Source organism: Rana temporaria, chromosome 6, assembly GCF_905171775.1.
Source record: "Rana temporaria chromosome 6, aRanTem1.1, whole genome shotgun sequence".
Lineage (NCBI taxonomy): Eukaryota > Metazoa > Chordata > Amphibia > Anura > Ranidae > Rana > Rana temporaria.
This window is the reverse complement of record NC_053494.1, coordinates 98,392,359-98,409,774: the sequence shown is the minus strand read 5'-3', so window position 1 is coordinate 98,409,774 and position 17,416 is coordinate 98,392,359. Positions and strand designations below refer to the sequence as shown.

The 17,416-nt window shown below is 44.1% G+C and overlaps 1 protein-coding gene across 2 annotated transcripts in view; it reads right to left on the bottom strand.

Annotated features, from left to right (window-relative positions):
• Nucleotides 1–2,055: 2,055 nt before the first annotated feature.
• Nucleotides 2,056–17,416, bottom strand: part of LOC120943647 (acyl-coenzyme A amino acid N-acyltransferase 1-like) — a 62,456-nt gene continuing 47,095 nt past the window's right edge. For both annotated transcript variants that reach the window (XM_040357055.1, XM_040357054.1), the window contains exons 2-4: nucleotides 15,799–16,295; nucleotides 7,873–8,075; nucleotides 2,056–3,254 (exon numbers count right to left, since the gene is read on the bottom strand). In XM_040357055.1, coding sequence (XP_040212989.1) covers nucleotides 2,676–3,254; nucleotides 7,873–8,075; nucleotides 15,799–16,264 — 1,248 coding nt within the window. In that variant the 5' untranslated portion in view covers nucleotides 16,265–16,295 and the 3' untranslated portion in view covers nucleotides 2,056–2,675. The remainder of the gene's footprint in view (nucleotides 3,255–7,872; nucleotides 8,076–15,798; nucleotides 16,296–17,416) is intronic.

Below are 17,416 nucleotides of genomic sequence, written 5' to 3'. Positions count from 1 at the left end.
ATAGACATCAGCATTTAAAATTACCACAGTCCCCCCCTTATCCGCATTCTTGATGACTATGTCTCTGTCCGATTCAAGGTCATTCAAGGCTTTTCTTTCCATGTCAGTAAGATTGTTGTGGGGATAGGGTCTCCTATGGCAGTCACGGGCAAGGTGGGTTAAATCTTTTTCTATCAATTTCTGAAAGAGGTCTAGTTCCTAGGAGATCGCCTAAGGCAGGGGTGTCCAAACTTTTTTCAAAGAGGGCCAGATTTGATGAAGTGAACATGCGTGAGGGCCGACTATTTTGCCTAACATTCTTTGAACCATTAAAATTCGGTCTAAGTGTGTTCGTCCGAGCACTAATACACAGTCCAACAAGAATTCTCTTGCCTTTGTGGCTGTGTGTGGTGAAGAGATGAGCTCGGGCGTGTTATTTGGATATACTGTATATATTTATTTTGTGCCCCCAACAAATCCCAGAGCGCTGCTCAGGACTAAGGATGAGCTTGGGCGTGTTATTTGGGTATACCGTATTTATCGGCGTATAACACGCACGGACTTACCATTTCCATGAATGCAGCCTTACCATTGCCATGAATGCAGCCTTACCATTGCAACCAATGCAGCCTTATCATTGCAACCAATGCAGCCTTATCATTGCAACCAATGCAGCCTTATCATTGCAACCAATGCAGCCTTACAATTGCAGCCTCACATGTGCCATAAATGCAGCCTTACTATTGCCATCAGTGCCTGATCGATGCCCATCTGCAGCCTCGAAGGAGAATCTCTTGTTTACTCTGTGGCCTCTTTAATAAAAAGTCCCGCCTCCTATGATAGACAGAACAGTCGTCCAATGGCATCCCAGGAGACGGGACTTCCAATACAGACGCTGAGTAAACAGGAGATTCTCTTCATGTAATCTGACGGCGCTCGCCCTGCCCCCTCCCCGGCAGTGCCGATAAATACAGTATACATCTTTTGTGGTCCTGGGGGCCACAAACAATATATATATCCAAATCCCCAGGAGGGCCATATTAAATCAACAGGGGGGCCGCATTTGGCCCGCGGGCCGGACTTTGGACATGCCTGGCCTAAGGTGAGAGGAGTCATCGCCTAGGCGGTCCCTGGGTGGAAAGTAGGAAGTGGTACAGGAAGTCCCACTCCTACCGAAGCCCCCACTCCCCCCCCAAAAAAATTACATGCCAAATGTGGCATGTAAGGGGTCAAGTAGTGCATAAAGGTGGAACTCAGCTTTAAGTTTGCTTAAAGTCAGACACATTTTTTCACAGCAATTTACTTTTAACATCACAGTTGTATATATCAATTTATTTATTGCATTTCTAGTATTACGTATCAGCGCTGCACTTTTTCGTTTTATTGTTTAATATCAAGGAGGATATTGTGTGTTCAGCAGATTGAGACTTTGTAGTCAAGGCGGAAATCCACCCGAACTTTTTTTTTTAAAAGCCAGCAGCTACAAATACTGCATCTGCTGACTTTTAATATGAAACTTACCTGTCCAGCGATGTTGGCAGCCGAGGCTGAGCAATTGCTCATCTCTGGGCTGCCCCCGCCGCCATCCTTGGTGTGGGAATCAGGAAGTAAAGCGGTTCGGCTTCACTGCCCGGTTCCCTACTGCATATGTGCAACTAGTGCGGTGTGCCCTCACTGGTCCCCGCTCTCTCCTGGGATCCGTGTGTTTCCCAGGAAACAGCGGGGGGGGGGGGGTTGTGGCGTGACTCCCACAGGAGTCTATGCCCAGAAGTGGGTGCAAATACCTGTCTTACACAGGTATCTGCAACCCCCTCCCCCCTGAAAGGTGCCAATTGTGACACCGGAGGGAGGGGAGGGTTCCAAAAAGCGGAAGTTCCATTTTTGGGTGGAACTCCAATTTAACTTCTTTTTAGTGCAGGAAGCTTATATTGTTTTATATTTTAGTATCATTAGTAAACATCTAGAAAATGTATAAGTCTATATACTGTATTTTTTTCCCCCCAAAAACTGTATGCATATAGCAGTATGTTATGAATTCTGATACTAGGGTGTAAAAATCAAGAAACTTTACACAAGTTGCATTTAAAATACATGATATGTTTATTTCTGATGGAGAGCATCAATGCATGTTTTAATCACAGTTTATTACAATTTATTTCGTTTTTACATTTCCATAATGTTATTTTATATACTTTTATTTTGCATGCCATTAGGTTACTAGGTACATTCTCTGAAATGTATTGTTAAAAAAATCAACTTACAGTTCTCATTTAACTAGTCATGACAACCAACATAGAAGCATTATCACCAAGTTTTCCTAAACAATTTTCCAGAAAGCATTTAATACCCTTTGGTCAGCTGCCTGAAAGCAATAAAACCTACATTTTGAGAAAGCGGAATACATGTCTAATGGAAGTAGTGGCTGTAGCTTTAAATAGGTCAGACTTTTAGCTTCTGGTTCTGCTTCAGCTTGCTAAAAACAGGCATCTATCGGTTTGGATGGCAGTTGGGTGTAAATGGGGAGGCGGTCCGTTTATATCCGACCGCCCATAGTGGAGAGCGGGGTGTCCACTCTGCATAAGCGGATCGGTCACTGACCAGCCATCTACCTGCTCAGCGGGGATCAGCAGACAGACCCCCCCCCACTGAGCAAGTGGACTCCTGGCGGAGGCCACCTCATGAGAAAAGGGCTTAGGTCACAAATTGCTAGAGGGCAGCAAGTGCTGCCGAAAGAAAACTTGAATCTCTTTCCAAATCGAATCCTCAGCTTGGCAGTGAGGAATCATCTCTCCACCATACAACAGAGGCAGGTTTTGCCCACGAAGAAGTGAGGCATAGGAAAAAGGGAACCCTGGGGGTTCAATCAAATGGCCAGCTCCTGGATAAGTTATCATCCTGCTTTTAGTTCTGTCATTCCTCATTAATCTATAGAAGGGGAATTGAGCAAACTGTTGACTATTGTAATATTGATCAGCAGCGCCAGCTAAGAAAAGTATGTGTCCAGAGGCTCTTTCTACTGGAATGAGTGAATCTGCACGTGGCTCATATAACCCAGCAGTGCTCATAAATCCTTCTTTGGTGATCACTGTCTTCTCTGCTATGTAGGGTGCTCCTTTAATGAGAACCTTACCTCTATGGTAAATTGTGCCACCATATACATTACAGCTACCATTAATGCTCACAGTAGCTCCAATTTGTGGTAAATACGAAGCCAGCAAAAGGCCAATCTCTGCACCCTTTGAGACACCCAGAACTCCAAGTTTAGGTCCAGCAACCTGAAAAGTAAGAATATTTAAAAGTTTATTTTAATGAAATAGAAAAAATGGAAAACAAGCAACTCTTAGTTTTAAAATGTGGTCTTGAAGACAAACACCCTCAGTATAAAATAGCCCCATTCATACCATCATAATTCATATGTATTTTTGACAGGGGTCAAGTCCTGGGGAAAAAAAAGTGTGGGAACTCCCTCATCCACTCCCCCACCAAAATAAAAAAAAATGATACGCTCATATGCATAATTACTAAACCGCATGTTTTTTCTAAAGCAAGTTCTTTCTAAATCCCGCGATAACTCACGGCAGACCTCCGCAATGTCTCCTGGGAACAATGACAAAAGCTCCCAGGAGACATTGCGACATCGAGGAAGTGACAGAATACCCGCACACTACCTGATGAATCCATATACAGGAAGCGGCCAGTAACATAAAGGATGACTAAGGTTCGCCTGCCCCTGACAGTGAGGCCCCGTACACACGACCGAGTTTCTCGGCAGAATTCAGCCAGAAACTCGATCGGAGCCGTATTCTGCCGAGAAACCCGGTCGTGTGTACACTTTTGGCCGAGGAAGCCGACGAGGATTTCGTCGGGCCAAATAGAGAGCATGTTCTCTATTTCCTCATTGTTCAATGGGAAATTTCGGCTTGCCGAGATCCTCGGCGGCTTCACAAGGAACTCGACGAACAAAACGATATGTTTTGCCCGTCGAGTTTCTCGGACGTGTGTACGGGGCCTGACTCGAGCTGGGCATCGCCGCTTAGTGAAGGATTGGCTCGGGCGGCTCGGCTGCTCTAGTCCTGCAAAGGGAACTGCGTTCCTGCTGTGAAAAAAGTGCAGGAACTCCGTTCCTACGCGTTCCCGCAGGACTTGAGCCCTGATTTTTGATTTATACAAGATAAGTCAGTGCAGGGTCAGTGCCATCTAGCAATATATGTTCACTATCTGAAGTAGTAGTACCATAAGTGCAAAAACCCAGCATGACCAAGTCACAAGAGTTTAATTTGTGGACTGCCAAGTCCAGAAAAGTCATCAGTTTTATTCTAATATAAATAAAAATAATTTTATAGAAAAGGCTTTGTGTACACTACAGCTCCTAAACTTGAGTTTAGGAGCTTTTGTCGTTTTTTTTGCCAAAGCTCCTAAACTCAACTCCATAAAAGCTTATGTGTCCATGTACACAAGACTTTTACCAGAGTTTAGGAGGTCCTGCGGTTAAGGGAGCTTTAACTTCCCTCTCCTTAACTCAAAAGAATCACGTTCAGGATAGAAATGTTTTGACCGCTGGCTGTAAAATGCATCAAAATCACGGTAAAATTTGTGGTACGATTTTGCCGCATTTTGTATTTTCCCGGGGCTGGCCGTCATAGTAGGCCATGTGTGCATGAATCCCTACGACTCATGTACACAGGGTGGTAGAAAACCTTTTCTGAATGCTGAAAGCTTGACAGCTAGAAACTGACAGTGAAAAACTTCAGTTTTACAGCTTTTACATACCAAGTTTATGTGAGTTTAGCAGCCGTTATTAGCATTTAAAGTTAGAAGCGTTTTTTAACCACTTCAATACTGGCATATTGTCATAGGACGTCCACAAGGTGGCTCTGCCATCATGGGTGGATGTCATATGACGTCCTTGCGCCTCCCATCCCGCGGGTGCCGATGCGCGTGCCTGGGGGCCGCGATGTCCACCAGGTACCAGCGATCGGCAGTTACAGAGACAGGGACGTGGATCTCTGTGTGTAAACACAGAGATCCACGTCCTGTCAGGGAGAGAAGACCGATGGTGTGTCCTATGTACATAGGACACACCAATCAGTCACCTCCCCCAGTCAGTCCCTTCCCCCCACAGCTAGAATCACTCAATAGGGAACACATTTAACCCCTTGATCGCCCCCTAGTGTTAACCCCCTTCCCTGCCAGTCACATTTATACAGTAATCAGTGCATATTTATAGCACCTTTCGCTGTATAAATGTGAATGGTCCCAAAACAGCGTCAAAAGTGTCCGAACTGTCCGCCGCAATATTGCAGTCCTGACAAAAATCGCAGATTGCCGCCATTACTAGTAAAAAATAAAAAAATGTCTTAAATCTATCCCCCATTTCGTAGGTGCTAGACCTTTTGCGCAAACCAATCACTATACGCTTATTGTGATTTACCAAAAATATGTAAAAGAATACATATCGGCCTAAACTGAGAAAAAAAAAATTATTTGGGATATTATAGCAAAAAGTAAAAAATAGTGTTTTTTTTTCAAAATTGTCAAGTCTTTGTTTATAGCGCAAAAAATAAGAACCGCAGAGATGATAAAATACCATCAAAAGAAAACTATTTGTGGGAAACAATTTTGTTTGGGAGCCACATTGCATGACCGTGCAATTGTCAAAGCGTGACAGTGCTGAAAGCTAAAAATTGGCCTGGGCAGGAAGAGGGTGAAAATGCCCGGTATTGAAGTGGTTAAAGATAACCTCAGGAGACCCTCCCAAATGCCCACAATGCATGAAAAACTAGTATTAACTATTTCAGCCATTCTGTGAGAGAAGAGAGCAGCAGTAAAAGCAGCGTGCTTGTAGGTAGCTGTCTTATTTTTTGTGTTTGCACTATGGATCCCATCATGAGCTTGTGTGAGGAAATGCTCCTGATGTTGCAGAGTCTCTGAATGTGACAGACCTAGCCGGGACAGGGGCTTTTGAAAGGAAACTGGGAGCAAACCTCTTAGTCACCGACTATGGGCTCTGGTATTTAAGGGAACACTACTTTTTGGAAGGTATATACCTGGGGGATCTGTGGAGTGGTCTTGTTGTTACTTTGGATTCAAGTCCATGTCTTCCCAAGACACAGACTCTGGGACTCTAGGCCCGGGATCCATATTAAGGGCCTAGATGCCACATTTTCAGCAATGACGGCTCCTAACTGTGGGACTCATAGCCGATGTTGATATCAGCAAGCCACCTGTCTGGGGTTGCCTGCTATAATGTGTTTATTGTAAGTAGGTTTAGTGTGCCTAAGAGCCGGTTCACACTGGGGCGACTTGGGATCCGACTTGAAGTCGCCTCAAGTCGTCCCAAGTCGCGCTGTCGAGAAAAACAATGCAAGTGAATGGGAGCGGTGTTAATACACACGACTCGAGTCGCTCCGACTTCAAAAGAAGTTCCTGTACTACTTCAATCCGACTTGTAGGCGATTTGTACCCATTGATTTCAATGGAAGTCGCCTCCAAGTCTGAGCCAAGTCTGATCACTGTCTTAACTGAAGCTACTTTCCAGGAAGATAACATACATTTCTCAGGCAAACCTCTCCCTCCCTCCCCCTCCCTTCCCTAGAGCTGATTGTTGTTTGATTGGCCACTGGAAAGTCTCCTGTCCTGGAGACGACTTCAAGTCGTGTTGTAAATCGCCCCAGATCGCCCTGTGGTTCATGCTCAAGTCGTGTCGGAGTCGCCTCTGAAAGTCGCGCTGGAAGTCGTGTCGCCCTAGTGTGAACCAACTCTAAGGGTATTTCACCCATTGTTAATTGTGCCAATTAACTCACTTATTGTCTATCAGCAAACTATTGAGGGTTGTGTTTATACTTGTACTAATGTGTATTGTACTTTCTGAACTAGAATCCAGCAAGTCTGACCTTGAATGATACATCTGAGTCAAGTATGTGTCTGAGTTTCAAATAAAGTTCTAGCTTTGCAGCCAAACAAGTCCTGCCTAGTTCTTGGCTGCAATAGGCAGCTATATCTGATATCCATGTTCAGACTGGAGGAAGTGGTATATGACGGAAGCACCAAAGCTGGGAGGAGTCTTTTAATCCAAAGACATAGAAAAGTAACAGACTTTGTCGATTCTGGACTTCTTGCATTGATGCAGGCAACAGCATGTGGTGAAATTTGTGTTTTCTCAACATCTTTGGATGTTTAAAAATTATCAGATGTTTTTTCCTCCTTTAAAAACGCTTATAAAAACGCAAACGCTCGAAAATGGGGTTTACCATGCCAGTAACCTCAACTGCCTCTAAACACCTATAAATTACTCAGTGTACACATAGATAAGATAACAGGAGAGTTCAGGGGCTACTGAAAAAAATGCCCAACTACTCCTAGACTTCAGTTCAGCAGCTGTAGTGTACACGAGGCCTTACAAGAAAACTGTTGATTCATTCATTTCTTGCACAGTGTATCTAAATATTTAAGTTTTTTACAGTCTGAGACAGTTTTAAAACTTGTCAGATTTTTTCTTGTCTACTTCTGTCAGATTATTTCTTGGCTGTGAAAACAAAGTGATGGGAAACCCAAAATGTTACAGTTGTCTCTGGAGCAGGAGGTGAAAGGAAATTTTCCAATAGGGATACCTGTTCTGGTGACAACTGTCTATTTCCCTCAATTTGGAGAGATTTCATTTCATATCCTCTTGCGTTTCTGGGACAGGAAGAAATGGTAATTCTCTTCAATAGAACTGACAGAAGTTTTAACCCTTCCCTACTTTATCCGGAAAAAAAATTGGGCTTTAGTTATACGTTAATAAGACTAAGAAAAGACCAATATCCATCTAGGTTCACTTCATTTTTTCAATGAACAGATTTAGGTACAGTTCTTTACCTGAATACTTATTACTGACAAAAAAAGTCACAATACCTTAGGATGTTTCAGGAGCAAATTTGTAGCTTCTTCAAAATATTCTAAATCTAGTTTTTGGAATGAGCGTGGAAGATCTTCATATCCAAAATATGCCAGCGCAAAAACCACAAACCCACGACTGGCAAGAAGACTAGCTCGGTATTCTGCAAGGCCACCTCCTCCACCAAACATGTCGATGATACCAGGAAATGGACCCTTTCCTGTTTAAATAATACCAATTAATATAAGTAATCAGAGCTGTAAAAGTAGTCTAAAAAATATAAAGCTGAGCTTTAAAGTGGAAGGCTAGTCAAAACCTAAAAACTAACCTTAAAACTACTCCCACCCCCATTATAAGCCTTTTTTATCTGCCCTGTAAAAGGAAAGATGTATATATACTTGCCTATTCTGAAGTTGCTTGGGTCCAGTCACATGATCTTTCCAGCGCTGGTTTCAGTGTAGAGGAGAGATTGCCGAAAATGGCTGCAGAGCCTGGACGATGGTGTCACCAATAGGCTTACTATGAGGCTTCCTCTACACTGAAGCCGGTCATGTGACCAGAGCAATTTCAGGATTGGCAAGTATAGACCTATTTCCTTTTACAAGGTAGATAAATTAGGCTTAGAATGGGGGTGGAATATTTAAGGTAGGTATCCATGGGCTGAATATCAGCTAAAAACAGTTAGTTTGGCAGAAACCCGTCGACTTTTAGCCTTTGTGTACAGCTCCTCATCTGACAGAAGCCAGTCTAACAACCAACTTCTGTTGAATGAGCATGCTGGAAATCCATTACCAATGACAAAGTGCTGATCACTGTGTTCTGACTGGGGGCAGTCCCTCTGTCAGAATACAATAGCTCAGCACGGGGAGATTGCCATCCTAAACATCTGATGATAGTGCAGCAATCTATATGGATTTCCTTCAGCCCGCTGGGTTGAACGAAAACAGACTTACCTTGTATACCTAGCATTAGGCTTAATTAGGTTTTGACTTGCCTTCCAATTTAATGCCTGTAAATACACTTTCAGAGCACAAACACCCAACCAACACAAATACAGTTAACACCATTCACACCTTTTATCCTGTCTTTATGGATTCCCTATATGTATCCTTTACACACTACAATACACATTTTGCCCTCTCATTCAGTTAATCTGACTCATATACATTCTGACAACCCTGTTTGTGGCGATACCTCACATGTGTGGTTCGAATACTGTTTACGTATGTGTGCGTGAGCAAGGAGGGATGGGGGTACTCTACAATTTATTTTAATTTTTTTACTTTTTATTCCCGCTCTACAAGACTCTGGTCCGGCCTCACCTGGAGTATGCTGTACAGTTCTGGGCACAAGTCCTCAAGAAGGATGTACTGGAAATGGAGAGAGTACAAAGAAGGGCAACAAAGCTAATAAAGGGTCTGGAGGATATTAGTTAAGAGGAAAGGTTGCGAGCACTGAACTCCTCCTCTCTGGAGAAGAGACGCTTGAGAGGGGCTTGAGAGGGGATAGGATTTAAATTTACAAATACTGTACTGGTGACCCCACAATAGGGATAAAACTTTTTTGTGGAAGGGATTTTAACAAGACACGTGACCACTCATTCAAATTAGAAGAATAGATTTAACCTTAAACTACGTAGGGGGTTCTTTACTGTAAGAGCGGCAAGGATGTGGAATTCCCTTTCACAGGTGGTGGTCTCAGCGGGGAGCATTGATAGTTTCAAAACCTCACCTATGTAACTGATCATTGAATGCCTTTCCTGAAAACAGACTCTGCTTTTTCAAGGATCCATGTGCAGAGTAATAGCTGCTAAAGAAAAGACATGAATCCAAATAATAACTCATCTAATAAAATTATACTGATGCCATATAAATGTTAAACCTTTCATCATTCATAAAATTATATTCATTATTTTCGCAGCTCTCCTATATTCAAGTGCATCCCCTCAGTGCAGACAGATGGATAACCGTTATCCTGCCTCTTGGTCTCTAACACCTGCCATTGTTGCAAGGAGCAAGTGAAGATGAAAAATCCGGATCAGAAAATGAAACAATGAATGATCATGCCTAAAGATGGGGGGAAACAATTGTTGGGCTTTTCCCAGCCTACCATTGGGTAACAATTTAATTTTGTTTCCCACCATATAGCCACAAACTGCCCTCTTTCGAGACAGGTTTGGGTTAAGGGTGTTCCCTCAACAGGGGGAACATTGAGGACCACATCATGTCTCAAAGCAGGTAGACATGGGAGGACGCAATACACTAAGCCCCAAGGCATTAATTTTTGGGCCTTTCCCAGCCTACCATAGGGTAACTATTCCATCTTGTTTTCCACCATATAGCCACAAACTGTCTGGACTGAGGGGATGCAGGGCCAGATTAAGAACATCATGGGCCTGGTTCTGAGGATTTTGGCGGGCCTTTTATAAAAAATAAATATGCTATTTTTTTTTGTTATAACAAATTAAACTAAATAGAGAGTGGGAGGATGAGAGAGAGAGAGAGAGAGAGAGAGAGAGAGAAAGGGGATGAGAGAGGGGTGAGGGGTAAGGGAGGGGAGATAAGTGGGAGTGACAGCAATGCAGCCCGGTCAAGGCAAGTGAACGAAGGCACAGAACCCGGAAGGAAGACTGGGTGAAGATGGAAGCACCCGGGACCCAGATTGATCACATCGCTGGAGTGCTCAGTCTGACAGGTAAGTGTACCCTAATGTGCCAATATGCTGTGCATACTTGTACATTATGGCATAACCTACCTCAGGCCCTCTAAAAAGTAGTAATATTTGTGAAGTTTACTACCGCTTTAATATCACAGGATCCCAGGAGCCTCTCATGGGGCCCCCTACTGACCTGGTGGCCCTTGGGCAATGCCCAAGCACATTGTTAACATTTTAAAAATATTTTCAGGGAGACTTTTTTACAAGTGCTATATTTAGAGTAGCTAACATCCCCTATGTTCCTCTATACATCACAGTAGTAATTACAAAATTAAATGAGTACTAATAATGGGCAGAATATGAGGACTGAGAAGATTTCCTTTAGTTGAAGAGGCATAGGGGAGGAGTTTGGGAGGTGAGAGAGAGGAATGTGGAGGGTATAACAGTGGGCACTATGTACAGGAGAGGAGTGTGGAGGGTATAGCAGTGAGTAGTGTGTACAGGGTAAGACAGTGGGCAGTTTGTACAGGAGAGGAGTGTAGAGGGTAAGACAGAGGGCAGTATGTAGAGGAGTTTGGAGGGCAGTATGTACAGGAGGCGTGTGGAGGGTATGACAGTGGGCAGTATGTACAGGAGAGAAGTGTGGAGGGTATGACAGTAGGCAGTATGTGCAGGAGAGGAGTGTGGAGGTTATGACAGCGGGCACTATGTACAGGTGAGGAGAATGAAGGAATCTGGGAAGGAAAAATGTAAAGGTTTTTGGAAGAATGTTTAGGGTCTAGTGGTTAAGCAGACAATACATGAATTGAAATTAAAGCGGATGTGCCAGTAAAAAAAAATATTAAAAGCCAGCAGCTACAAATACTGCAGCTGCTGACTTTTAATATTAGGACACTTACCTGTCCTGGAGTCCAGCGCCGTCCGCAGCAGAGGACGAGCGATCGCTCGTCTCTCTGCTGCTTCCTCCGCCATCCTCAGTGAGGGAACCAGGAAGTGAAGCGCTCTGGCTTCACTACCTGGTTCCCTACGGCGCATGCGCGAGTTGCGCTGCGCCCGCCGATTGGCTCACACGCTGTGTGCTGGGAGCCGAGTGTTCCCAGCACACAACGAGGGACAGACGGGAAGTCTGGAAAAACAAAAAGTCTTTAGACAGGCATCTGCACCCCCCTCCCCCTGAAAGGTGTCAAATGTGACACCGGAGGGGGAGCGGGTTCCGATCAGCGCGAGTTCCACTTTAGGGTGGAGCTCCGCTTTAAGCCAATTAAGCATAGACCAGCCATAGTCGATCTATGTATGGGCACTACATCTATCGACTTGAGTACCAGCAGCCTGCCAGGTTTTTCCCAAAACAATCAGTAATGCCAGCTATAGTTAGCAACACTGATCATTGTATTGTGTGGGTAGGGAAGGCTCCCCACTGGCAGAACACAACAACATTACAGGAGTGATTCCCCTGTCCACAGGTCAGCAGGTGAGGGTGTGTGGGCACAGGCTGGGGAGAGAGGTTTGTCAGCAGGGGGGTGTGAGGTGGTCATGGAGGGATATCAATCAACGGGTGGGGGAGTAACTGGGAGTGATATCTTTTGGAGTTGGGTCTGTCATCTGCAGGTTGGGAAATGGTCACCTGTGATATAAGTTGAAGGGAGGTGGATAACATGGGAAGTGGCTGGGGAGTAACCTGGTTGCTGGTGAGTGTAAAATGGATGATGCGTTTCAAGTTTCTTTCGCATTTGTGGTAATGCTTACTGCCCTCTGAAAAGTGATCTATGGTGGATTGCTTTTCAACGAGTGGTATAGCAGCAGCTGACAGGCATTCATGAGGTGCTACTGCCGCCTCTTTTTTTTACATTGCTGAATGGTAGTTTTACATTGTTGGACTATGCTGCTACTGTGAACGAGTTTGGCTTGTGTGGCCCCATTGAAACCAATAGGTGAGTTTGACAGGCGGTGCTGCCTGACAAACTCTGCATGCTCCAAGCTATCCATTGAGCTCAGTGCCTCTGACAAGAAGTGAGTAGAGGCACTGTGAGCTCATCCTCTCAGTCTGCTACAGAATGTGCCAGCTTGTAATTAAACTGACCGCTCTGTATGTAGCTTTGGACAGTCTGCGCAAGGATCCCTGTATCTCCGGAACCATATTTTGACCAATGGTGGAATAGGCCTTCAGCTACATACCCCCCAAATCTGGCGTCTGATCCCTGGTCACCCAGCAAAGACCCTCAAAATCAATCGTCTTCTTTTTTTGGGCAAATGGGCCTATCTTAAAGCGGAGGTTCACCCATAGAGAACACATTTTCCCCTTAGATTAATGCTCGTTTTGTCTAGGGGAATCGGCTAGTTGTTATAAAATATGATCCGTACTTACCGTTTACGAGATGCATCTTCTCCGCCGCTTCCGGGTATGGGCTGCGGGAGTGGGCGTTCCTTCTTGAATGAATGAATGAATGAATGAATGAAAAACTTATAAAGCGCGGCGCATGCGAACTGAATTGCTTCTGGGCGCTAGTTGTTCGTGTCTCATGACATCAAAAGAGCAGAGTTTTGATCCGTCTTCTGAAAGTCAGGTGGTTTTCCTCCAACCGAATGCTGGTTGGTAAAGCGTTCCATAGTCTAGGACCCTGAAAAGCAAACCTTCTTTCTCCTTTGGACTTGTATTTGGTTTTTTGTACCCTGACCAGATTTTGGTCGGTGGATCGCAGAACGCGATTCGAATTGTGAGGTTCTATCTTGTCGCAAAGATATTGCGGAGCCTTCCCATGGATGCACTTATGTGTCAGGCAGAGTGCTTTAAATGCAATTCTGTCTTTTACTGGCAGCCAGTGAAGGGTTCTCAACGAAGGTGAGATTGATTCCCATTTTTTTTTCCCAGTCACCAGTCTGGCGGCCGTATTCTGAACGACTTGCAGACGGGAGATTTGGTACTTTGGGAGTCCGAGGTACAGGGCGTTAGCATAGTCCAGTCTGGAATTCACGATTGTTCCCACCACGACTGCTACGTCTTCTTTGGGGATAAATGGAATAAGTCTGCGTAGTAGGCGCAACAGATGGTGCGCTCCGCTGACTACTGACCCTATTTGTGCGTCCATTGTCATGAAGGTGTCGAAGATGACCCCGAGACTTTTGACTTTGGAGCTAGGGGTGATGATTTGGCCCAGAATGGGCGGGGGTGTCCAGGTTGTTGCCAGTTGACTCTTTCGGCTGGCGTGAAACATAAGGAGTTCTGTTTTTGAACTGTTGAGTTTAAGATAACTCTTAGTCATCCAGTTTTCTATCAAAGAGAGACATTTCTCTAAACTGAGATGATGATCCTTTTTGTTGCAGATGCGAAAATACAGTTGCGTATCGTCTGCATAAGAGTGATAGAGTAGTTCTTGGCTACTGATAATATCAAAGAGAGGGCGAAGATAGATGTTGAAAAGCACCGGTGACAGGGGGGATCCTTGGGGGACTCCACATGACACCGTGCGCTTTTCCGACGTGAAACAACCCAATTTAACTGTTTGTGATCGGTTTTCAAGAAAGGAAGAAAACCATGGTAAATCACCTTCTGCGACTTCTGCTACCTTGGCTAGTCGCATCAGTAACAGTTTGTGGTCTACCGTGTCAAAGGCTGCGCTTAGGTCCAGCAGAACCAGGAGACAAGATTCTCCTTCGTCTGCGGCCTCGAGGGCATCGTCCCATATTTTGAGTAAGGCCGTTTCTGTCCCGTGTCCGGGACGGAAGCCTGATTGTAATGGATCCAGTAGATTGTGGGTATCCAGATGCTGTTGCAGCTGTTGTACCACTACTTTCTCCATTATCTTGGAGAGAACATTTAGGCCTGTTATGGGACGGCGGTGAGTTGGGTCCTTGGGATCCAGGTTAGGTTTTTTCAAGATGGGCTGGATTGTGCCCTCTTTCAACAGGGATGGCACTGTGCCTTCCTTAAATGACTGGTTTATAAGCTGTGTGATGGGTGGTGCCAGGATGTCGGCACATTCCTTCAGCAGTTTGGTGGGGATGATATCATTGGGCGATGTGCTGTTCCGCAAAGCACCAATGATATTTTTTGTGGTATCGATGGAGATCGGTTCCAGAGTGAACTTTGTTGATTGTAGAGCGTTTCTGTGGGTGTTTTGTGGTTGATTGACGGTGGGGTTGAGGGGGGTATTGTTTTGCATGATGCTTTCCCGGATTCTTTCAATTTTCTTGATTGACAGTCTTCCCGAGAGGCTTCCGACGGTCGCATCCATCGCGTTACGATTTTCCGAAAGAAGACGAACGTCGGTGCGCAGGCGCAGTATAGAGCCGCACCGACGTTCGGCTTCTTTCGGCTACTAGTGACGTGATGGATGCGACCGTCGGAAGCCTCTCGGAAGACTGTCAATCAAGAAGGAACGCCCGCTCCCAAAGACCCATACCCGGAAGCGACGGAGAGGATGCATCTCGAAAACGGGTAAGTACTGCTCATATTTTAAAACAACTAGCCGATTCCCCTAGACAAAACGAGCATCCATCTAAGGGGAAAAGGGCAAAAAATAAATAAATGGTTGAACTCCCGCTTTAAGGTAAGGTGCCTGGAGCTGCAGCTCCAATAGCCCCTATGTTAATCCAGCCCTGAGGATATGTATTTGAATACAAGGGAGTAGAAAAATGCATGAATGGATAATAGGTATTTTGATTATGATATAATTGGTTGCATGGCCTTTCTCTATAAGATATTCATAAGCTTCACATGAATCCTTGAAAAAGTGGATGCTATTCCAGGAAATGTGTTGGATGAACAATTACACATGCAGAGAATAGGAATATAATTTGGATTTGAGATATGAATACATTTTCTCAATAGTTTGGATGAGGTACCATTATTGTGTATCAGGATATCTCACTAATACAATGGTTGAACCTCCTCTTCATTTAAACTTGTAGATGTTTTGTTGCTGTTTCTGTTATAGTTTGGTTTCCACTCAAAAATCCCAGTAAATATTTTCAGTAAAGCTGTTGTCATTTACTTTTCAGGTTCAGGGTTAAGCCAGTTCTTTTGGCATAACACAAGGGTATTTTTTTTTAAAACAAAGAAAAAAAAAAGTCAGATTTGTCCAGGTTTAGTCACTTCTGATATTTTGCGCTAAACAATGTATTTTGTCACATTTCTACAATTAGGGGATGTATTAAAAAAATAAAATAAAAAAAATTGCAAATTTTTTTAATATCACTTGGAATTTTAAGTAAAAAAAAAAAAAAGAAGATGTTATGACTATTTCAGATGATTATGATGCAAATTTACTAGTTGAATAATGTAAACGTACCTGCAGGGGAAAAAATGGTACCTCGAAGTCTACCGTCACGGATCTGGGTCCTTTGTACATCAGCAGCTATGTGCCACCTATTAAATTTAGCACTGCAGGTGGGTTGTGCCTCAGCAGCACCTAACCCTACTGATAAATACTCAAAAAGATCCACCGTGTAAAGAAATGGGCCAGCTTTCACATCTTTTATAACAGGTCGTTGAAATGGTTTTAGAGGCTTCAATGACCATAACAGTCCCATAGGATGTACTCCTTGGTAGTTTCCACCAAGAGCTGGATTACTATCCAGGTTAATTTGCCCTTCTACATCAGCTTTGTAAAATGCTCGTGACTGGAAGACATTTCCCTTTTCATCGTGAAGTGTTAAACGAATGGTTGCCAGTTGATTGGGTTGCAGTCCTGATGCCTTAATATGCACATGCTCATCAGCCAGACCGGTTTCTGGAGTAACTATAAGATTTGCCATATTTGGAATATTGTGCGAATTGTAAAAATGCCTTGAAAAGGAAAACAAAAAGTAGTACATATCAGTTGAAGATGTAATAAACATGTATTAAACATGTATTAAACAATCAAATGATTTGAAGTTTATCATTAGGCTCCAGCATTCTTCTCTTGTTTTTGATGAGGTGCAGTAACCAAGCCTTTGAGATAACATTTTATGCTAAGAGGTAGAGCTTATTTCTGCCAAAAAACAAACAAAAAAAAAAAAACTTTGCTTGGATATGTTAGAAACTGTCTTAATGTAGCCCTTTTAAGACAGGAATTGTTATGAAATCTCTCCAATGGAGGCACAAACAAAACAACATTTGTAGCAGAGTGGGGAAAGACAACTTCTGCAACATTCTTTATTATTGTATGTTGCTTCCTGTCCCAGTGACAAATATTCTCCTTTTCTTTCCCTGATGTCACAAGGACAAGAAGCGAGGAAAGATTTCCCAAGTGGATTTACAGGCAGAAACACCTATAAAAAATGTTTTACTATCAAAAATGATTTTAAAAACTGAATTTTTTGTTACTCACTGTAAAATCACTTTGAGTTAATTTATGGATACAGCTCTTTTTATTCATAATCGTCCCCAAGCAGTGCCTCAAGAGGAGCAGGAAAGAAACAGAAATAGAATAGGCAAACCATGTAACCACCCATAAAAAGCCCTCAAAGGGGAAAACAAGGAAACTTTAACAGCAGCATGCAAAACCTTGCACCCAAAGCAAGCAAAGGATACGAGCACATCAACCTTAGTAAAAACTAGGTACCGGCAGGGCCGGCCCTATCATGGGACCTGGTGGTACCATGGGTACCGAGCGGCATTTTCAGGGGGGTGGCAAAGTGACACCCACCAGCCAGCCCGTTCCACCCGCTCTGCTGCCTGTGAGGAGCCCGACGCCGATGTTAGTGGTGACAGGAGAGGGCGGAAAGAACACTCACTGCGGGGGGGGGGGGCAGCCAGCAAGCGGGCAGGGGAGCAGAGAGGTGACATTTCTCACTGCCTGCCCTGCATTACTGAAGTTCCGCCCCCACTGTGCAGCCGCAGGCAGCAGAGAGATTACATCATCTCTGCTGCCTGCCTTCACTCTGGGACACAGCAAGTGACAATCCGCAACGTGTGTCAGGTGA